Source organism: Hemiscyllium ocellatum, chromosome 33 (assembly GCF_020745735.1).
Source record: "Hemiscyllium ocellatum isolate sHemOce1 chromosome 33, sHemOce1.pat.X.cur, whole genome shotgun sequence".
NCBI lineage: Eukaryota > Metazoa > Chordata > Chondrichthyes > Orectolobiformes > Hemiscylliidae > Hemiscyllium > Hemiscyllium ocellatum.
The window spans coordinates 7,427,558-7,451,260 of record NC_083433.1 but is presented as its reverse complement, the minus strand read 5'-3'; the positions used below and the strand labels follow the sequence as shown (position 1 = coordinate 7,451,260).

The 23,703-nt window shown below is 37.6% G+C and overlaps 1 protein-coding gene across 2 annotated transcripts in view; it reads left to right on the top strand.

The window, feature by feature from the left end:
• LOC132831386 (kinesin-like protein KIF18A) overlaps positions 1-23,703 on the top strand; it is a 69,321-nt gene that overhangs the window by 9,946 nt on the left and 35,672 nt on the right. For both annotated transcript variants that reach the window (XM_060849504.1, XM_060849506.1), the window contains exons 3-9: positions 3,760-3,917; positions 7,868-7,972; positions 11,905-12,015; positions 14,480-14,674; positions 16,416-16,592; positions 18,931-19,005; positions 22,268-22,374. In XM_060849504.1, the coding sequence (XP_060705487.1) occupies positions 3,760-3,917; positions 7,868-7,972; positions 11,905-12,015; positions 14,480-14,674; positions 16,416-16,592; positions 18,931-19,005; positions 22,268-22,374 (928 nt within the window). The remainder of the gene's footprint in view (positions 1-3,759; positions 3,918-7,867; positions 7,973-11,904; positions 12,016-14,479; positions 14,675-16,415; positions 16,593-18,930; positions 19,006-22,267; positions 22,375-23,703) is intronic.

Below are 23,703 nucleotides of genomic sequence, written 5' to 3'. Positions count from 1 at the left end.
TGGGCATTAGATCAGTTAATTTTAAATCTGAGATCGATAAAGTTTTATTAAGTAAAGGTATTGACAGATATGGGCTTAAGTATGTTGGGCCACAGATCAGCCATGACCTCGTTTGAATGGTGGAACCAGTTCGAAGGGGTGAATGGCCTATTCGTATTCTTGTGTTCCTAAGTTGACCTTTTGTGGGATGTATTCAGGGCCAGATGTTGGATTGGTTGTACATTTAAGAATATCATGGAGTAATTTTACAAATATGTTGTAAATAGATGTGATTGTGTGGGTCAGTGGACCACACTCTTGCCTCTGATTTAGAAGGTTTCAAGACTTACTCATATATGCTGATACTTCAATGCAATACTGAGATAGTGGAGCTCTGCTGTCATCCAGGTAAGCTGTTTGAAGCCCTCTGAAGTGAATCTAGAATACACGTACTTTATTTGAATGAGAAAAGGCTCCAGTGCACTGGTCAATATCTATTCACCCAGCATCCTTATGATAAATTAACTCCTTATTTTACATAAAATACACAGGCATTTGGCACCTTGGAGTTTATACTTGACATGAACTTCCTCCTATCCTTCTTCCATTTAACAATCAGCAGACCTCTTAATTCCATTCTGCATCATACACTTACCTAGCTTGATTCATTTATCTCACTGTTGTTTATGTGACCTTGCTGGGTGTAAAATGTCTATTATATATGTTGTATTTGTTCATGGTATATGGACATTGCTGGCTAAGCCAGCACTTATTGCCCATCTCTGGTTGTCCTAGAGAAGGTGGTAGTGAGCTGCTCCAGAGCTTGGAATGTAGGGACACCCAAGGTGATGCTAGTGAGGGAATTCTAGTGACAGTGAAGGAAATGTGCTTATATTTCCGAGTCAGATGATGTGTGACTTGGATGTTAAATTTCTCAAGTGGTGGTGCTCCCATACATCTGCAGCTCTTGTCCATCTAACAGGAGGAGATTTTGAGTGAGATGGTCCTGTTGAAAAAGCCTTACTTGAGTTACTGCAGTGTACCTTGTAAATGATATACACTGTGGTCACAGCGTTGGTGGTGGAGGGATGAATGTTACGTGCGATGAAGGAGGTGCCAATCGAGTGGGATGCTTTGTTGTTCTTTGTTCCTCACTTCCGATATCATGGAGGAGAGAAGGCCACTGACAAGGTGGCTACAGATGGCTGGGGCTGAGAAACTCCTGCAAGAATCGTCTTCAGAAAGGGCAATCATTCCACCTCAGCTCTGGAATTTAGTTTTTGTCCACGTTTAGTCTAAGGCTGTATTGAGATCGGGAGCTGAGTGGCCCCGGTGGAACCTAAACTGAGCATCATTGAACAGATTATTCCATTGTAAGTGTCACTTGATAGTAATGTCATTGACTCCTTCTATTGCTTTGCTGATGATCAAATGCGTACTGATAAAGTAGTAATTGCCTTGTTTGGATTTTTCTTTCTTTTTGTTTATAGGACATACCTGGTTAATTTTCCAAGTTGTTGGGTAGATGCCAATGTTGGAGCTGTAATATAAGAACTTAGTTAGGGGCCACAGCTATTTCTGGATCACAAGTCTTCAGAACTATTGCTAGAATGTTTTCGGGCCCATGGCCTTTGAAGCATCCAGTGGTTTCAACCATCTCTTGATATCAAGCTGATTTGAATTAGCTGAGGATTGGCACTTTTGAAGCTGGTGATCTTAGGAAGAAACATGACCTCATTCCACAGTGACTATATGGTGGTCATTCCTACTGATAATGTAATGGACAGATATATCTGCAACAGCCAAATTGGTGAGAGTGGGGCCAAATACATGTTGTCTCCCTCATCACCTAAAGCAAACCTTGCATAGCAACCATCTCCTTTACAACTTGGTTATAAGTGTTAATACTGTTTCAATGTGAGCTGATGTGATTACTTGGTGGGTCAAATCCCAAACAGGAATCTGGATTAATGGATCATATTTTTATTTGTTTTGGTTTTAGTGAAGAGGTCTCCTGCTAAAAATGTAAGCATGCAATGTTGCAGACTTTGCTTTAATCTTAAAATGGAAGTTTATTATACAAACAAAACGAAAACTGAATAATCCAAACCATTCATTTATAATAAAAGTTCAAAGATTTTTAAACACCATTAATCCCAAAACTTCTGTAAATTGAAAAGAAACAAACAGCTTTTGTGTAGTATCCAAAACACACCAATGACAAATTACTCAAAACACCACATGCATAATATTCCTGTATCTAAAACCTTGGTAGGTTTAAGTCACTTATGACTTCAACTTTCAGACTGGAACTTCTTCCTGGAACTATCATACATCAGAGCTTTAGTGTACTCAGCTTTAAATAATCTCTATCTTATCCTAATTCATCTAGTCTGGGACGAGCACTAACTCATCTTACTAAGGTAACCTGATTCATTATATATCCTTCCTGTCTCAGAAGAATTTTCTACACAGCCATCCTTTTCAAAGGCCTTCAGAGGACTGCTCCACTCAAAAGTCAAACTAAACATCTTCGTCTCTCAGCTATGCATGTTTCTCTTCAGCTTAAAAAAAGGTTAAATAATTAGCAATACTAACAAACCATGAGTCTCCATTGTTTGCCAAGCTGGGGTATGATCAATCCAAAATAAACAGAAATCCATTACTACTGCACAAAACGCATTCATTCGAAAGCCAGACCTCAAGACTATTCTAAAAATAAATCAAAAATGACTACAGAAATACTTGGAAGATAATTATTTACTTATGAGATGCAGAGATCCCACAGGTTACATATGTGTATGTATATATTAAATAAAAAGCATATTAAATTTCAGTTTACTTCACAATACAATACAATACAAACTACTCCCAATAATAGCCAATTAAGTTCCCCCACCAAGAGTACATTATAGTGCTTTTCCATCCTTCAAGTGATATTCAATATGAAGGAGTATTGATTCATTATCCTGAGGCAAGGGTTCAGAACATTGTAATTATGTTTGTCCTGATGCCATGAGAATATATGGGGTCCAGAATCAACGCTGAGGATCGCAGAATAGTGCAGTGTTCGCTGTATGCCACTGTGCCGCCGCCTCGGATGAGTCTGCCAGTGGGACAGGAAATACCCAGGGAAATAAAAATGATTCCTGGGACAAATGGCCACAGGAGAAAGTGAGGACTGTAGGTGCTAGAGATCAGAGCTGAAAATGTGTTGCTGGAAAAGCGCAGCAGGTCAGGCAGCATCCTTGGAACAGGAGAATCGACGTTTTGGGCATGAGCCCTTCTTCAGGAATCCAAATGGTCATACTCTCAGAATCTTATCTAATAGAAAATGACATTTTTGATGAATGAAACTGCAGCTCAATTCTCTAGATGTTAATAAAGAGAGCTAAGAATTTCCTATATTACAATTTGAAAAAGAATTTCTTAATTGGCTGTAGAGCACTCTAGAATACCCTGAGGTCATGATAGATGAAAAGTATAAAAGCTTGTGTTTTATTCACTCTTTACCTTCAGAACCGTTTGCAACCCTATATCATTCCCCATGTATCAGCAGAAATCAACAGTATCTGTCCATAACTAGATTTTATATTATCTTTGCATAAAAATATGAAGTGAAGATGGCAGGTTCGTATTTGACAGCAATATTACTTTTCATCACACTTAACCTTTTTTTTTCCTGTTTATACAGGAGCACTGAGATAAAGATTCATTTGATTGTTGGTGAGAAATATCCACTGAGACAATTTCTAATGTACTGTACATTTTATTTTCCAGTCTTTGCTTATGGTGCAACAGGATCTGGGAAGACCTATACAATGTTGGGCAGTGTTGATCAGCCGGGAGTGATGTATCACACGATGGTGGAACTGTATGAGAGAATTGAACAGATGAAAGATGAGAAAATTTGTGAAGTTGCTGTCTCATATTTGGAGGTGAAGAGATGGGTGTTTTTTTTTAGGGGATTTTGTGTGAAAACTACATGGACAGTATTATTAAATTTTATTTAACGTTACTTTCCTTTTTATCTTGATGAACATTTTACAACAATTTATATTTATATCGCGCTTTTAACATAAGTGCTCCCGAGTGCTGCAAAGAAGCAATATTAAGCAACATCTCATGAGGAAACACAGAGGAACCTCGATTATCCAACAAGATTGCAATGTCCCGATGCTCGACTAAACTATGTTATCCGGAATTCGATTAACCGAATGAAATACTCCCTGCCCGTGACGTAGAATCATAGCGATGTACAGCATGGAAGAAGACACTTCGGTTCAACCCGTCTATGCCGACCAGATATCCCAACCCAATCTAATCCCACCTGACAGCACCCGGTCCGTATCCCTCCAAACACTTCCTATTCATGTACCCATCCAAATGCCTCTTAAATCTTGCAATTGTACCAGCCTCCACCACTTCCTTTGGCAGCTCATTCCATACAAGTACCACTCTGAGTGAAAAAGTTGGTCCGTAGGTCTCTCTTATATCTTTTCCCTCTCACCCTAAACCTATGCCCTCTAAACCGACCCCAGGGAAAAGATTTTGCCTATTTACTGTATCCATGTCCCTCATAATTTTGTAAACCTCTATGAGGCTCCAACGCTCCAGGGAAAACAGTCCCAGCCTGTTCAGCCTCTCCCTATAGCCCAAATCCTCCAGCCCTGGCAGCATCCTTGTAAATCTTTTCTGAGCTCTTTCAAGTTTCACATCTTTCCAATAGGAAGGAGACCAGAATTGCATGCAATATTCCAACAGTAGCCTAACTAATGTCCTGTACAGCCACAACATGACCTCCCAACTCCTGTGCTCAGTACTCTGACCAATAAAGGAAAGCATACCAAACGCCCTTTTCATTATCCTATCTACCTGTGACTCCACTTTCAAGGAACTATGAACCTGCACACCAAGGCCTCTTTGTTCAGCAACACTCCCGAGGACCTTACCATTAAGTGTATAAGTCCTTCAGATAATTGAGGTTCCTCCGTACTAGGTTAGCTGAGCTGTCCAAAAACTTAGACAAAGTGTATTTCTTTAAGGAGTGCCTTAATGAGGAAAGGCAAGGTTCTGGGAAGGAAATCCAGAACTTCTGGCCTAATCAACTGAAGGCATGGTCACCTGTGATGGGGGAGTTATAGTTTGAAATTAAAGATCTTCATCTGTCTTACCCGCAAAAAAATTGATTGATACACTTTGGGGAAATTAATAGCATTGTAACTCTGTATTGATGAAGTCACAATGGAGTGTAATCGGCCATTGATCCAGTGTACTCCCAACTCAGACTAATGAGTGCATGGCTGGTATTTGAAAGGAGTAAATGTGTGTGAAGGGACTATAAATGATGATGGTTGCAGGTAGTATTATTACTGGTTCACATCGATTATTGGAAAAGTACAGAGAGCTGGTTAAGACTGATGGCAAGGGATAATCACAAGTAAAGTTAGTGTGTGGGTTAAATGTTCAGCAGCGGTTATGGATGGATGTTTGCAAGGGCAAGTCATTTGTACTTTAAACTCGCCAGTAGTCTTCCTATGGTCTTTGGGCTTTTCTTGGACTGCGCATATTTTATTTTGACCTTCTGGCCAGTGCTAAACGTTAACCCCTGTTTAAACCCAGTTTCTATAAATAAAGATTCTGTTTAGTTCAGGTGATCCTCTGTTTCTACCCGGTAATCAAACCAAATGTTCCAAACTAATGGTTGCATCACAATAGTTGCATGGTAACATTCAAATTGAAGCACTAACAATTTGGAGAACATTGTCTGTTGTCATTGACTGTGGTGTCAACTATTGCCAAAATGAAATCAATTAAAACTTCAGATTATGTTTCTTTTCAAATGGGCATCTGAAAATAACAAAAAATAATCTTATCCTTGGAATGCAGATGATCAGAACCATTTGAGTTTTGTGCTGTCAGGTCCTCTGGACTTCTCTGCGATTGCTATCTTGGAAGCCCCTTTGAGTATCCTTGTAGCCCCAAGATTGTTATCCAGCAAAGTTTCACAAAATAGTCCATTTGAACTGCTTGACATGAATGGCACTGTAGGAGTTGGATGGATTTCAGCAGTGCTCAATAAGTATAATGTCCATTGAAGCAATAATTTTAGCTGATGAATGCTTGCAGACACTGATGTAACTTGGGATGTGTAAGAAATAATATTTTGTGCCAGAGTTTAGAATTTGTCTTTGCACTATTACAATGCTTTGGGTCAATGTCATCAGGTTTGAAATGCTATGAGCTATTAATTTAACATTTAATATTATTTCTATAAATTTTGGGGAATAATTACCCGAGAAGTGTGGAACTTTAAATGCAGAAAGTTAGTATAGTGCAGAATGATTTGGAGAAACTAAAGTTTTCTAAATTGATCTTGTGTTATATTAACCAGGTATTCCACTTGGATTCAAATACTATAGAGCTGGTTAACATTTTCCTGTGAAGTGCTTTAAGCAGCGTCGTCATTTGTATTTATCATTAAGAAACCTTAACTACACTTTTTCATTCTCCGAGTAATCAGCAACTTTGCGGCCTATTTGAAATTACATTGCTCTATTGCGATGTGACAGAAAATGAAACAAGATGTGTAGTGTTTAGCCATATTTTGTGAAATAAATCTGTTTCAAATTCTGAGATTAGCCAGCCATGTGATCTATTGCTAAATGTTAAAGTGATACATGTAATGTTGTGGCATAACTGGTACATTTGTTTAGAACTTTTGCCTTTGGGCATTTGCAATTTACAATCAACCAGTTGACACTGCTAGCTCTGGGCAAAAACGTAGTCATCTTTCAAGGTGGAGAGAAAATTGGAGCAAATTTGGGAAGGGATAAGTAGAAACTAGAGAAATAGAGAGTAAAGGTCTTCAAGTCCTTTTGTCAAAACAGGAATAGAATAGCTGGAATTAAGTCAGACTCATTGAAAATAGTCAAGAAAGTAAATACAATGCTTAACAGGCCTAATGAACTTGTACCTTGCAATTCTTGATTTTTGACCTTTGCTCTTAACTTTGTTCGGAGATGTATATAAATTGGCTCCTCTATTTCGGTGCACTGTGGCTAGGCCTTGAGTCCATGTTCTCTTATGTGACTCACAACTAATTTAGCAACACTTCTAATATAACTGTTCCAAAAATGCTTCACATGGCCAATAGCATCTCTCCACCCTGGAAGCTTCCTGCCTCTATTCCTGATGAAGGTCTTTTGTCCGAAACATCTATTTTCTTGCTCCTCGGATGCTGCCTGACCTGCTGTGTTTTTCCAGCACCACTCTGATCTAAACAATAGCATTCTCAGCCTGCTGAACCACCCCCTCCATCTTAAGTCTTTCCTGACCCTTTCATTGTACTTAGAGGCTTGTCTTCAGTAATTGTAACTTCTGCTGAGCAAGAGGAGAGGGAAGTAATGATATGTATTCACATTCATAAAGTATCGGATCTTTCCATACTATAAGCTCATTGGTTCGTGGCTGCATATCTTTGCACTCAGTCAAATATATTCATGCACTTCGTAACATTGTTATCTTAGACTTAGATTAAAATCATCCAATAAAAGGAATCCCAAATATATCAAACTGCACAGGAAAGGTAGTCTTGTTGAATGTAACTTCTGAGGTGAAAAGTTCAATTTCTTTTCTCCACGCTTTTTGATGCCCCCAAAAAGGGCATGACTATCATTATGGTCATTGAGTATTATGCTGATTTGGTATATCACTAGCAAAGGAATATTGATAGACAGTCTGGGCAATAAATGCTACTGGAGCAGTCATAGTCACAGGCAGGGTGTGTCGTCTTTTGATTTGACATTACTCGAACAGCAAGAATCAATGTTATTCATTAGCAGTTATAAATGATGCTCATATTTTACACCAATTATTGCATTGCCAGGTGTACAATGAACAGATACAAGATCTGCTTGAACCTAAAGGCTCACTGGCTGTAAGAGAGGATCCTCAGAAAGGAACAGTTGTCCAGAGACTAAGCTTTCATCAGGTAGGAGTCAGAGCAATGTTCACATGTACCCTCTTTTTTTTTACCATTTCATTACATTACTATTAGTTATTATCAATATAGATATTAAGAAGCCATACTTGACATTTATGAATAAATAAGGAAAATTATCATTTATCCAGGTACTGTCTTGAAGTGGAAAGGATAGAATTACTTGCAAAGTTTAACCATATTCAGGATATATGTTACAAGATAGTGCATTACATGGTGAAATATTGAATGTTTTTACATTTTTAAAAGATTATAAAATTCGCTGATGTGCCACTACTTATTTATATGTTGCAAGTATTTAAATATGGGAATCAGGAGTTAGCCTTTTGATTCTCTTTTGCCATTTAATTAGATCACAGCCAAACCGTATTTGGTTCTTTTGACAGTAGAAAAAGAAAGTTTAGATATTGGATAAATGTTATTTCATTCAAGTGTGTGTTATATTTGAAAAGGAATTGTTGAAAACAAAATACCTTTTTCTTCTCCCCACCTGTTTGGATTTATTGTGCTAGATGTTCTGTACGTGGAATCGGACAATCCAAGTTGTCTGATACTGCATGATGTTGGTTCTTAAAAATTCTGTACATAGAGAATTTGAGAAGGAATTTGTAGTATTGTACCAACACAGCTGATGACACAACGGTCAAAGTTGGTCCGAAGAGGAGGGGGTGCATGATCAAATAGCAGAGTTTGAGGAACTTCAATCTCTGAGAAGAATGCAGACAAATGTAGCATTTGAGATTGTGTGGTGAGGGATTCAATGCATGGTGAGGGCTCAAGCACATACACATGAATTCTAAATTAAAGGTATTGAGCAGCTAGGAATAAATGTACGTCATGGGTGAATGTGTCTTGCAGGGTAGATTGAGATCAACGTTTTGATAAACTGAGTTTAGGGAGCACACAGGCTGCCCAGAGCATTGAATGAGTCAAATGAGGAGGTGGCAATGACCACAATTCGGGAGCAAAACAGAATTTTAGTAGCATTTGGGCGAAGGCAGGAAAATCTGTACTGCAGAGGTGAAAGGAAGTGATATTAGATTGGGTAGGGAGTTCAGCTTGGTGTGTATATAAATTGGCTGATCTAACTATTAATTGAAGAAGCTTATTGGCATTAAATAAGATTGAACCAGATACTAGTTACATTAAAGCATACGTCAGAAAGATAGTTATCCCAGACAGTTCTTTTTGCAATGAAGATTTAGTAATACATTTAAGTTGTTAAGTATATCGTTGCTTTGGATGTTTTCAGTAAACTGATAGGCCAAGGGTCATAAGTGTCCAATGAAGTTACATTCAGTGACCTAAAGGTTACAAGCTAAATTTGATGACTTCAGTGAATTGTGAAAGTCATAAATGTGACCATATATGGGAAATGAAATTAATATCCAAAGTGGGGGAAAATCTCTTGATATTTGTCACTTCGGGATAACAGGAGACAGCATCTGAACCTTGCCGGCTGTTTCAAGCATGTGAGTCTGCAGTCAACAATTTTAGTTCCTGTTTGAATTAGAACTGGGCTGAGCCTTGTTACCTGTCTATTAATTTTACACGTAGATTGTATCTTGATTTAACCAAATTTAGATTTAACTGATATCTAATGAGTTAATTTGAATCTTGAGCCTAACACAGTCTAGGAAATTTGTATTTTATGCGATTGACTTGATTTGAAGCAAATACTAATCTAGACTCTTACACTCTTTCCTCGTCCTCATGCCTGTACTTGAGATAAAGGATGTGTGTTCTACATTACCTCGATTTTAAAGGTATTACACAGCAGAATTTTATAAAAACCTAACAGGATGCCAAGATTGCAAGCAATCCACTATTTTCTAAGATGTTCTTTGGAAAGAGTGGTGGAATGGAGTTTTCGCTGGGATGTAAATAGAATAGTTTTGGTCTACCCAATACTTTAAATACGAAATCATGACTGACCAAAGACAGAGTGAAACACTTAGTCTGGAAACCTCAAAACTAATGGAATAGTAGAAATATTGGACTGGGTGTTATCAACATATATGTGAGGTTGACCCCATGACTTTAGATGATGCACAATGGCAACAGAGAAAAGGGGAGGAGACAAAATATTGATTCTTGATGGTCTCAGCAGATTTTGGTGCAGGGGTAAGAAAATATTTTGTTGCCAGAGATACTCTAGCCACAATCAATGAGGTAAGTGTGGTACCTAGGAAGAGTGGTCCAATTGAGCTGGACAGTTGTGGAGGAACATTGCACAGCTGCACCAAAGGCTGCAACAGTTGAAGATAAACCTCTCATGGACAGCCTCAGACAGTGTCATTTTGTTTTTTTTTCATTTTGAGCCATTTAGAGCTATGACAAGAATAGGGCCTGATTGGAGAAATGTAATTATGGAGTTGCAGGAATGGTGGATATGAATTTGTCAGTGAATGAGACTTTCAAATGCATTACAGCCAAAAAGGAAGTAAATGTGAGTTTTGCTCTTAAGCAGAGGAAGGTTGAAAATTATATTTAGAAAAAGGGATGAGAGTAGCTAAGGCAAGGGAATTCTTTAAACATCAGCTAGCTTGAGGATCAAGAAAGAAAATTTGAGTGATTGTAATAAGTGAGAATTGGAATAAAATTTGCTTGTTGTTAAGTTGTGTTTGATGAAGGCATGATTGGAAATAGTAGGTAAACGATGGGAAGATGTAGACAAAATATTATCCAGCTTAACAATAAACAACACCTAAGTAATTCGACAGCACAATTTCTGAACTGAAATGAATAGTATCGGCAGTGGTTTAGCTGATAGCCCTGTTGACTTTCAGTGCATGGAATGTTGCATTGTTACAAGTATTGCCTTTTGGAAGAAATGGTCAACTGAGGCCCCATTTACCTGCTTGGACATATGTAAAAGATAATTACCACTATTTTGTAGAAAGGCAGGGTAGCTCTTTTTGGTTTTCTAACCAGTAAAAGCAGCTTATCTGTTTATTAGGACACTATGGGTTGTGGGAGTTTACTGTAAATGTATTGGCCACATTGTTTCCCACATGACAACATTATTTACCTTTTTGAAAGGCAATTAATCAGCCATAAAGCACTTTGAGACATCTAGTGGTAACACAAGATGCAATATAAATGCAAATCCCATTTTACTAGTGAGCAATGGCAGGGAAAAAGTAGGCAAAAATCTCCAACATTTCTCCGTGTGTTTTGAAGCAATAAAATTGACAATTTATTAATATCTATTCCCGAGGCATGAAAGGCAAGTAGCTTTGCACTAAAATAACTTCTCCATAGAATAGTCACTCCTTTAAAGTGTACCAGTGTTTGTTAGCCATAACAGAGGGGTGGAAGAATATTCTGCATGACCCAATAATGCTATGCCTGTGGATAATTATGCACCTGCTGAATATACAAAACAGCGATGACACTGAAAATCAGACTTGCTCATGGATCCATTTTCATGTGAATCAAGGATACTTACAATATTAACAACTCTTGTTGATCCAGGATCTTTAAACAACTGTGATGCCTGGTTAAAACTTTGCCTCATGAATACCCTAAGGACTTAATCTGTTTATTCTATTAAATTGTTTTTTCTCCAGGACACTATCCCGTTTTAACTTTGTATGTGTGTGTTGGTGTGCGTGTGCATGCTTGAAGTTGTGTCCATTTTTTTTCTCAGGGTTAGCAAAGAATAAAACTGATTTTGCATTCACTCAGTAACGCCATGTAATTGGCTCTTTATCATTTCTTGTGACTACATAACTGTTTTAATGGGAGTGAGGTGTAGCTGCATGCTAAAAAGAAATAAAATATTTTGTTGCAACTGATTGAGGAGGGTAAAAGAAGGTGAGCTGATTCATCTATTCTCATTTGGTTATAACCCACTGCTCAAAAATTAATTTGTTGAATTTAAAAAATGTCTTCTTAGGGACTGTTTTATGTTCCTACAGCCCAAATCTGCTAAAGAGCTTTTAGAAATGTTGGCAAATGGAAACCTGAACAGGACACAACATCCAACCGACGCAAACGCCACGTCTTCACGATCCCATGCTGTCTTTCAGGTGAAATAAATTGCCAGAACAAAAATTATTCTTCTCTTAAAATATTTCCAAATTGTGTTTCAACAGGATTTTTAAGGATTTATAGGATTATAAGCACAAATGGTACTGGATACTTGACTCCTAGATTGGCTGTAATTGATTTCAATTTATTTTATTACCAGCATTCACACTTTGTGAGTTGCTTTCGTAATAACATGTGTTGTGATCTCAGCTGTTATTACTAAATCAATAAGATCCTAGATTGAAATTTGGCTGTATAGATCATATGGTGTTTTCTTAGACAAGGTTGATGCAGGTAAACTGTTTCTTCTGGTTGGTGAATCTAGAACCAGATATGAGCAATGTTGCTTAGGTCCAAGATGAGAAATTATTTCCCTTGAAAGGTTGTGAACCTTTGGAATTCTCTATCACAGAGGACCTTTGAAGCTCATTCTTTGAATATGCTTAAGGTATAGATTGATAATTATCAGTGTTCTATATATGCCTACAATGTCTTAATGAGATAGTCTGTCGCTGGAACAGAAGCATGCAATCTTGCAGATTTGATTTTAATTATAAAATTAAAATTTATTAATCAAAAGAAATTAAGGTCAAATACAATAGACTAAACTATTTCCATATACTACACGTTTTTTAAAAAAGTTAAAAATCACACAACACCAGGTTATAGTCCAACAGGTTTATTTGAATGTACTAGCTTTCGGAGCACAGCTCCTTCTTCAGTGTGATTTTTAACTTGTCCACCCCATTCCAACACCGGCACCACCATGTTATGACTTTTCTTAAACACAGCAGAAAATATAATCCCAAAAATGTTTACAGTACCCAAAAAACTCCCTTACAAACCCAAAACATCTTTTGTACAGCAGTCTCATGAAAGTCCCTTTACCTAATACTTGGATTTCAACTCTGTCTGGAAATCAGGTTGCCTTTTCCTGAAACTATTGTACACCAAAGTTTAAATGTTCTCAGCTTCAGATAACCTCTTCAGGCTTATATCCAAACACTTATGATCTGGGACTATCGCTAAACTCTTTACTATAAGATAATCTGCTTTTACAATCTTTTCCCTTTCTCTGGAGCGTATTACTCATATTCATCCAAACACTTTTGCAGAATTGCTCCAAAGTGGAAACCAAAAAGCAGTTACCCCCCAAGCTATGCGAGTTTCCCTTAATCTTCAAAATGTTCAATTGTTAATTCTGTTCAGTCTTAAATCCTCCTACAGCAAATAAAAATCCATTATTTCTTGTGTCCTTTTCACAACTTCCCTCTCCCTATGAATAGAAAATGCTGAGGAAACTCAACAGTTCTGGCAGCATCTGTGGAGAGAAAAACAGTCAATATTTCTATCCAACTTCTGAACTGTCTTTGCACAATTATATGCTTTTATATTTGATTGTTACTGCCTTTTAAGCTTTTCAGTTAACCACGGATTGTGGGTCCTACCATTGAACTTTTAATTTCTCTTTGGAATGTATGCAGTCTGTGTAATTCTGAAATATTCCCTTGCATCTCTATTGATATTTAAACAGACCTTCATGATTGTCATTGAGTCAAAGAGATGTACAGCATGGAAACAGACCCTTCGGTCCAACCCGTCCATGCTGACCAGATATCCCAACCCAATCTAGTTCCACCTGCCAGCACCCGGCCCATATCCCCTTTTTAAAGTTTTTAAAATAAAATTTTTGGACTCACTCCTTTCCCTCAAACTGACTGTGAAATTCAATCATGTTCTGATCATTGCTACCTTGGGTGTCTTCGTTATGAATTCATTCTATCTCCTTGCACAGACTTATTACGTCTAGTATAGCCTGCTCTTTGCTTGACTCGAGAATGTGGTGTTCTAAGGAACTATACAAAATCATTCTATGAATTCCTCATCCACGTTACGTTTGCTCATCTGATTTTTCTTGCCTATATGTAGATTGTAATTCTCTATGCCTTTTCTGACAAGCTCCCATTGTTCTTCTTTTGTACTCCATACTACTTTGTAGCTACTATCAGGGAGCCTGTCCACCACTTTCACAAGAGACTTCTTGCCTTTATTGTTTCCCAAAGTGCTTCTAAGATTTGGTTTCTTGAAGTTTTATTATCTCTCTTTATTGTGCTAGACCATGATTGATTAATAGAACCAGCTCCTTCTGTTCCTAGCTTTCTGTCATTCCTAAATTTGTCTTGTACATTTCGATATTCAAATTCAGATGGTCAAGCCAGGAGGCAGGGAATATCACATAGCAGAAGATAGGGTATCTTAAAAACCAAGAAAATTTCATTACAAAATGAGATGTAGGGCTACCTAAAACAAAAGGTTAGTAACAATAATCATTTGACTTTTAATATATTGCATTACAGGTAACCGGTCTAAGAGCTGATGATGTTCATCATGACTGACAGAGAGACTGAATGTATGTGGATAATTATTGTATTTTGTCAGCTTTCCTTTTTTTTCTTGGTATAGGTGTATGTGAAGCAACAAGATCGTATTGCCAGCATCAGCAAGAATTTGCGGATTGCCAAGATGTGCTTGATTGATCTAGCTGGATCAGAGCGTGCCAATGCAACTAAGGCTCAAGGAGCACGATTTAGGGAGGGGGCAAACATAAACCGCTCCCTGCTTGCATTAGGAAATGTAATTAACTCACTGGCAGACAAGGTACAGGTCATTCCTTTTAATGGCAAGCGGCACAGTTTTCATGAAATAAGACTTTGGTGAATTCTTTTGGAACACAGATACACCAGAAATTATTTTCAAAAGCATGATATTGATGCTTCTATATAACTTTATGGCAAAGATTATATAGCACTTACCACCTCCACCAAGAATTCATCATTTTTATTTTCTTGAAGACTGCTCTTTTACATGACCAGAATTATGGCTGAATGTTGGCCTCCTTTAGAAAGTAAACCTGCACCAGCAGGTTTATTAAATGTCTAATTTAATAATTATTTGACTTTTAATACATTGCATTGTTTCAACATTTCTACTCTCTGTTCAACTATCTTTCTACAGACTCATGAAAGATGACCATTTTCCCACAGAGGGAGAGGGTTAGTCTGCTCTTGCACCTATCAGCAGATAGTGGAAATGCAGAAACTCCGATATCTTGGATCAGGTCACCTGCATTGTTTTGGCTATGGATGGTGCAAAGCAAAAACTATTACAGCAAAGAAACAATGCATGTTGGGGGTTAAAAAACACTACCTGATAGTACTGTCAGAATTCATGTCAAAGTTCAAATCTTTAAACATATTTATGTCAGAAACAATAAAAGCCTTTGAAACTTTGCAGCCCTTCTTGATTAGTTTGGTAGCGCTTGCTTAGCTGCTAGCTCAGTTTATAAGTCTCACACCATGGACTTAAGTACATGAACTGGTGAATCTCTAGTGCATTACTGAAGGAGAACTGAACTGAGATGTGAACCTTTGAATGAGACGTTAAAATAAAATACTGATTGCCCTTTGCCCTTTGATTTGAATTTTAAGATATCAGTAAATATTTAAGTCACATCCTGTAATAGATTACCCAAGAATGCATGACAGCACATTTAAGAAGAAAGTATTAACACTGAGCCACATTAGGGGACATTAGATCAGATGACCAAGAACTTGGTCAAAGAGAAATGTTTTTGGAAGCATCTTAAAAAAGAGGGAGGGAATTCAAGAGCCAAAACCTGATGCAGCAGATACATCAATAATGAAGCAAATAAAATCACTGATGCTCAAGCGGCCAGAATTAAAGGCTCTCAATGTCTGGAGGCTTGTAAAGCTGGAGGAGTTTACAGAGATCAAGAATGATGAGGCAATCAAGGGATTTGAAAACATGAAGGAGAACTTAAGATGAAGAAATTGCAAAGAACTCCGTGGTGCCCTGGCCAGTATTTATTCCTCAGCCAGTCACTATTAAACTGATTAACTGTCTGAACTTGCTGTGGATAAATTAACTGCTCGCCTTCCTATACTTTATCAGTGCCTACACCCCAAAAATACCTTGCTAACTACAAATTGTTCTGATGTCATGCAATGTAGGAAAGAACTGTAAATAAAAGTTTTACTGTGCCTTATATGTATTTGTACTTCCCATGAGCCTTGGGGAATGAATGTAACAAGCTGAGCATTAAATATAGATTTAATAGAATGACGAAGTTGAATTTAGGTGCCAATACTGAATTGTCAGGAATGCTACATATACAGAAATAGCATACTGCCTGAGTGCAACAGTCTTTTGGAGGGAAGGCTTCTGCCTCAGCTGCATTAAACCTTCAAAAAGGACACTGTGTGCCTGCAGAATTCTGCGCTGTTAATGACATGCAGAATATTGTATGGATTTCATTGTAGAGGGGTTCAGTATGAAATTTCAATAAAAGTTATTTTCCTTTCTTTCTCAATATACTCAGGCTAAAAGGGCCCATATCCCTTATCGAGATAGTAAGCTGACCCGCCTCCTTAAGGACTCATTAGGGGGAAACTGCCGTACAGTGATGATTGCCACTATTAGCTCTTCAGCCATTAGTTATGAAGATACATACAATACCCTAAAGTATGCAAACCGTGCTAAGGATATCAAATCTTCGGTAAGTTTATTCTCATTTATCTTGTATGTAGCCTCATAATTTGATAAATGTCCAATTGCACAATATTGTTCTGTTTTTATTTATCTTTTATGAATCTTTAAATTATAGAATTTATTAAAAAGCACCAAAATCTGCCTTGCCATGATAAAGAAATATAAAAGTAATTTGTGATGTTTTCAAATAATGCTTTCACCGTCACAAAGGAAGGGAAGCGAGCTTAAAGAAGCTGGAATGGGACAATATTTCCAATAATCTATTGAGCAGGATAATATTTGTGTTATCTGTAGATCAGGTTTAAGATTCTACTCGGTGGAGCAGCTCAGCATAAGGTACGAGCTGCTTTCATCTTCGTCTATATCACCTTTTGGTTGAGATGTGGGTCACTGTTTAAAGTATAATCATTAAAGGAGTTAATGCTCACGGTACATACAGTCACATACACCCACATAAGAGGTTGTCCTCGAGCTTTCTGAGGGAGAAAATGTACTTGTACCATCTTCCAAAGATCCTGATAATTACACCTGACCAAATGTAGTTGTACATATTGTGCAATTGTAACCTAAGAGCAAATACTCTACAATGGTGTGTCCTCCACCACTAAGCAATTGATAGACCTAAAACAAAACAAAAACAAAGAAAAATTGATTTGGAGATGCCGGTGTTGGACTGGGGTGTACAAATTAAAAATTACGCAACACCAGGTTATAGAAGCTTCACATATTGTCTAGCTATCACCATTGTTAACAGCTAACCTGAGAATGCAACTTAGGTTTTGTGATTTACACATGAAAGAAGTGAAACTATCACTGTATTCTAACAGATGAAACGCTTAACACAATCAATTTTTCAATGTATAATTTCAGTTACATCACACTGGAAATTTTTGCTATAAATTCTGTTAGGATTGAACCCTCCACTATCACCTGATGAAGGAGCGTCGCTCTGAAAGCTAGTGTGCTTCCAATTATACCTGTTGGACCATAACCTGGTGTTGTGTAATTTTTAACTAAAGAAAAATTGATGCAGCAAACAACCTAAAAAAAATCTCTCAATACCAGGTTATAGTCCACAGGTTTCATTGGAAACACTTGCTTTTGGAGCGCTGTTCCTTCATCAGGCAACCACCTGATGAAGGAGCAGTGCTCCAAAAGCTGGTGCTTCCAATTAAACCTTTTAGATTAGATTAGATTACTTACAGTGTGGAAACAGGCCCTTCGGCCCAACAAGTCCACACCGACCCGCCGAAGCGCAACCCACCCATACTTCTACATTTACCCCTTACCTAACACTACGGGCAATTTAGCATGGCCAATTCACCTGACCCGCACATCTTTGGACTGTGGGAGGAAACCGGAGCACCCGGAGGAAACCCACGCAGACACGGGGAGAACGTGCAAACCTGTTGGACTATAACCTGGTGTTGTGTGACTTTTAACTTTGTCCACCCCAATCCAACACTGGCATCTCCAAATCAAAAATCCCTAACCTAGTTTCACACATTGGTAGGGGTATCAAGTACCAGAAAATACCAGGAGTGATCATCTGGGAAAATACCACCTACCCAATTTGGTTAAGTTCTGAGGGCTTGCTTTAGAAATGCATGAAAAGCAAATTTGAAACAAGAATTGAGGGTTTTTTTTGTGTTAAACCTGGTGAATGAGTAATGGGGAATGGGAACTATGCAGGCATAGGTTGAGACATGCTTTTTTAAAGTCAAAGTTGAACTTCATTCTAAAGACATTGTAAAGCTTGACTGCTGACCTGAGGTGTACTTAATGCCTTTGGGTGTTGAAGAGATGAAAAGATTTGCTAGCTTTAGCTTTATGATCCATTAGCTTTGGCTCAAATGCAAAGCAGATAAGCCACTCCTTATTTTGAGGGCACTGATTTATAATGAACAGAATAAGTGAAATTTTTTTTGTATTTCATGGAAGATTAGAATTTTTACATTCGTTTGTTTTGGGAATGATCATATTCCTTCAAGCTATCTATTTTTCCATGAGAACTGCAAACCAGCAGCTTTTATTGGATTTGTACCCAACCTGCTCTTAAAAGTTATCTGAAAGGTAGGCATAAATACCGAAACACTTGTTACTTGATTAGATTCAGAAAGAGAAAGGAAGTTCAGCATTTCAGTTAAGTGGAATTCAAAAGTTTTAGCTGTTTGTTAGTACACTTGTAACACTTCCTACAGCTTTGTTCGAAATAAATAACTTTAAAGCTAAAAGGCCCTGGTACTGACTAATGACTTTTCATGCACTTCTCACTTTAAGTCACCAGCTTTAGGAGCGATAAAAAATTATTTATAAACACTGGTTTCCTTTTGTTCCTGTTACAGCTGAAGAGTAATGTTGTGAGCCTGGACTGTCATATAAGTAAATATGCAGCGATATGTGAGGAACTACGGAAAGAGGCAAGTGTTTCATTCACGCTATTTGTATGGTCTAATATTTATTGTGATTGAAATAGTTCTGCATAGGCTCTGAATCCATGATTATTCCCTTGTGTTGTAACAGTGTATCCTTCAAAGGTACTTTGGCTGTAAAATACCTTCAGTGGACCTTGAAAAGTGCTATATAAAGGCAAATTATTTCAATTATATTGCTGCTTCTCTATCCAGTCCCAGTTCTTTGAGCTTCTCAGTGTAACTAAGGTATTTTAAATGATTAATTTAGATTGTGGCCCTTCTCTATACCTTTCCAATTTCTTAATATTGCACACCATGTGAGAAGACCAAACTGGAGACATCTTGAGGCCTAGTCAAGATCTTATCCAAAAACAAAATCATATTTCTCTAAGACATTACTCTGCAAGTTAGAATTGTGCAAGATAGCATGGTAATCTGCTACAGTAAAATAAGAATTAGCTGTGTAAATGTCAATGGATCTGGGAATCTCCTGAGGTTCAGTTATTGTTACTAGGATCTCTTCTCTGCTTTGAGTTGCTTACAAGCTAAATATTGGTGAATCTGCAGATTTTCAAATAATGACAAGCTTAGGATTATGGATGATGCTGAACTGCTACCGTTAAATTTCAATATATTGGGTAAATAGACCTATATAAAGTTGGGTGTTGTGCAAATGGATCTATCTGATGCTGAGTAGAAACAAACACAATGTGGAACAAAGGGAAAGCAGTCTTAAAAAGGTTGCGCTACTCCATAACACTCTGAAGTTTCATGATCAGTGCCATGGAAGTATTTTGAAAGCAAACAAAGGATTTGTTGTGCTCAGGATGATTCACCATAAAACAAAATGTTCCATTTTTTTCCGGAAGAATTTGATGCTGTATGATGTAACTATGCACAATTTTCTGTTCATCAGTGGATTTCAGACTCTCACTTTTAGCTTTCTGTTTCCTCAAACTTCTCTTTTGCATTCCTATACCCTACCAAAATTAGCATTTCTCACCATGAAGCCATTTCTCAAAGATTACTTTTTCATTCTTGCTTATTCATTAATTATTTGAAATGCAGTCATGAATTAACAATGCCTTCTGTATTTTTATTGATATGTGGTATTTAGATTCAAACAAAAAACAGAACTAGAATTCATCAGTATGTCCTCAATAATCATCAGCCCTCTGGAATTTATTACCTCAGTGAGTTCAGGTTTTCCTGGCTCCAAGTTATCTGGGTATTACTTTATTGACAGGCTTAAAATCTGTTTCTTCCAGTTTACAGTTTCCCTCCCAGTTCCTTTTTACAGCTATTTGTTTCTCCCTTTCTCACCATTCAACCTTTTTTGGCATTCACCTCTCCTGTCCAGCCAGTCACTCCTCCTCCCTTTATTACCACTCCACCCCCAACACACTCACATGGTGGGCTCACACACTCCTAAGCCCTATCTAAAGATCAGCCTAATCCGTTAGACCTGTGTTCTCCGAAGCCTCAATCAGCTCCCCCAGCTCTCTGCAGCCAAACCAATTATTTCACCACAACTCACTTATATGCTGCTCCTTCAATCATAGCATCTTTCCCTCCACCATTTGATGCTGATAGGATCACAAATGATGGTGGGACAGGATAGCAGGCATTGGGGGAAGGGCAGTGACAGATGGCTTGGAAGCGGATAGGATGGCGAGACCATTGTTGGGATGGTGTTGAATTGCCTGGGATGGGATTTAAAGTATTGTTGCAATGCAGATGTTAATTTCACTTGTGTTTTGCAGCTTTGTTAACTTAGCTTTGATGTAAAAAAAATGTTATTGCCTGCTGTTCTCTGCCTACTTCACAGGAAGCCTGCTTTTAAAGAAAGAGGCATTCTCTAGTGTAAGCTTGTTTTAACTTCCTTTTCATCTGTCATTTCCCCCATGTGATTCTTCTGTTTGCTGTGAAGATGTGTTCTTCCCTCTGCTGACACATCTGTTCTTCTCATTGGCAGCTGGGCATTTCCACTGCTGTTTCTCACATATAAAGGTCTTGGTTCAGTTTTGTGTATTTGTAACTTCAGATATCTTGATATTTCTTAGTGTATCTTGTAATATGTTTATGGTGAATAGTTCTGACCATCCTACTGCAGGATGTGAAGGATTTATGGTGCTTCATCCTGACTGTCTGAATACAGGTTATAATGGATTTACCGTGCTCTTCTCTAGCTATTCTGCTACACAAACTAATAGATTTACACTGTGGGGTTCTAACTTTTCTATGGACAAATTGTAAAGTGTTATGTACACACATCCTGTGCAGGATCTGTTGAATTTGTTGTATATCCTGGCTTTCTTGGAGAAAAATGTTGCTTAAGCCTGTAGACACACCTTTGCGAATGTCTCAATTTGTTTCTATGTGCTTATCTGGGAAAAGCTACATAAAAATCCGTTCCATTTAATCTTTGGTCCAGATGAATAGATGTAAATAACGTCCAGGGTTTAGTACTCTTCTTCTGAGCGAGGTGTGTTTTCTGTCTCCTGTTAAAGGGATTTCATTATTTGCTGGTTAACTGCAGCATACTTAATACTGTAATTGTCCTAAAGAGTTTGTAAGCTATAATATCTGCTTCATTGTGTGTGTTCATCCTGATTTATTGATTCCTTTTTATGGAACTTGGAGTCTATAATTTGACTTGCAATTGCATTTGCATTTATTCTGCCCTGATTAGCTCTGTTGTATCAAGAAATTTAGTGTAGAATTAAGATTGAAAAAATATGCGTGTTGTGATACATTATTTTAAAAAATTCTAAACAGAGTTGATACTGATCTCAAACACTTTTACATCAGCATCATTCAATGCTACTAACCACTGGGATGGTGCTGATTTGCTGTTCCATGTTCTACACAGGCAACAGAAGGAAAATACTTTACAGTCTACACGATTGGGGCTCAGTGGGACTGCCTTTCCAAGATAAATGGCAATTACCTCTGCGGTAGTGTTCTTCTATACTATTGTTAGGCCAAGCAGATTGCAAATATCCTTCCCAGTTCGTAATGTTTGGCATTAAAGTTATGTCCAATCATCAAATTCATTCACTCATCAGCGCTGTTATTTATTATATTCTTTTGAGTTGAGAAATATCAGTCTTGGGTGTCCCTAATGTGGGTGGCTGCCTTCTGTGGAATTCTGTTTAGAGCATGGCCTACAGCTCCTGTGGAGTAATAAATTCCTGCGTGATTAGCTACAGCCTAACTTTGTGAAATGGACAATGACTGACTCCTTTGGAATCTTATTTATCCTCAGGTCACACAACTGAAAGAAAAGCTGAAGACCTACGAGGATGCCAAAAGTACAGTCTCCAATTTTGATTGTAGTCCAGTGCTGGCAAAATCACCCAGTCACCGTCAGCGGTAGGATAACCTGATTTCACTCCTTCATTGAGCCAATGTCAGACAAGTATAGGATAAATTCTCTTTTTTTAAAGAGAGAATTATTTCCTTTGAATTTCATCGTAAATGGATGATGCAGTTCCAAACCAATACCCTAAGCTCTCCCACATGATTTTGGATATAATGCAATAAAAAGTAAAATGAAACACAAGGAGCAGGGACAGCCCCAAAACTTTTGAAAAAGTTATTTTTCAAAGTCTCAATCCAACTGTTTAAATGCTGCGCAGAATATGGAGTGCACGGAGCACTTGCAGCTTCAACTGTAAATAAGTATAGTTGAAGGTTTTACATGGCTATGCCCCAAAGGACCAACTCTGAACAGATTTCTTGTTGTCTGTTAAATGTAACTTGACGTGTTATATAAGTAAATTCTTAGAAATTCTATATATATTGACATTACTCTGAGTTTCGGGGTTCATTTTGTCCCCTCCCAAAGTACGTGGATTCAAATGCAATGCAGAATGTCTTATTTAAGTTATGAACTGCTATTAGGTGAAATGTATTATTTACTAACAGCCTTGACATTTGGCAAGAATTCAATCAACTGTAGAAGAAGCCACAGAAGTTCTATTGTCAATTAAATGTAGCATGTATGTTTGATCCAGTTGAGTGCATGCTGTATTTGGCAAGTAAACACTTGATTTTTAAAAAACATTTCCCTATTGGAAACTTGCATGATGAAGTGATTTTAAAGCTCTGAACTATTTCATAAAAAGAGATTCTTTCAAAACCTGTACAGTGGAAAAGTCTATAAGTCATAAGGCAACAATTTTCAAATGTTATCAGTAATTAGACATTGCATTCCACATTTCAAGCCTCTTTGGTATTGTGGAATGTTAAATTGAGCTTTGGAACTGAAAAAAATTCAAAATATACTGTAGATGATTCAAAACAGCCTGCTAATCAGAATAGAGGGGGAAAAATCAGAAAATACAGTGCAGTTCATCAGTGAAAACAAAAGATGGATTTAAGTTACAATTTATTGCTGGTTTGTCTGAAAGCTTCCAATATTCAATGTATTTCCAGCTGTTTCTGCTTTTGTTTTAACTTTTCAATATTTACATGTTCTTTTATATGCATGGAATTCAGCCCCATTGTAACAAGTGAAAGCAAATTGCACACACAAATGTAGATCAGCTTTAAATAAGAGGGAAAAAAGGGGGGAAAGTTTAGAAAATGCAGACAGTCTCAGTCAGCTTAAAAGGAATAGTGATCTAAATTTAGTTGGGTTTGACTGTACCTAATCTGAATTAAATACAGGGATGAAAATATAACATTATCTTTGTGGAT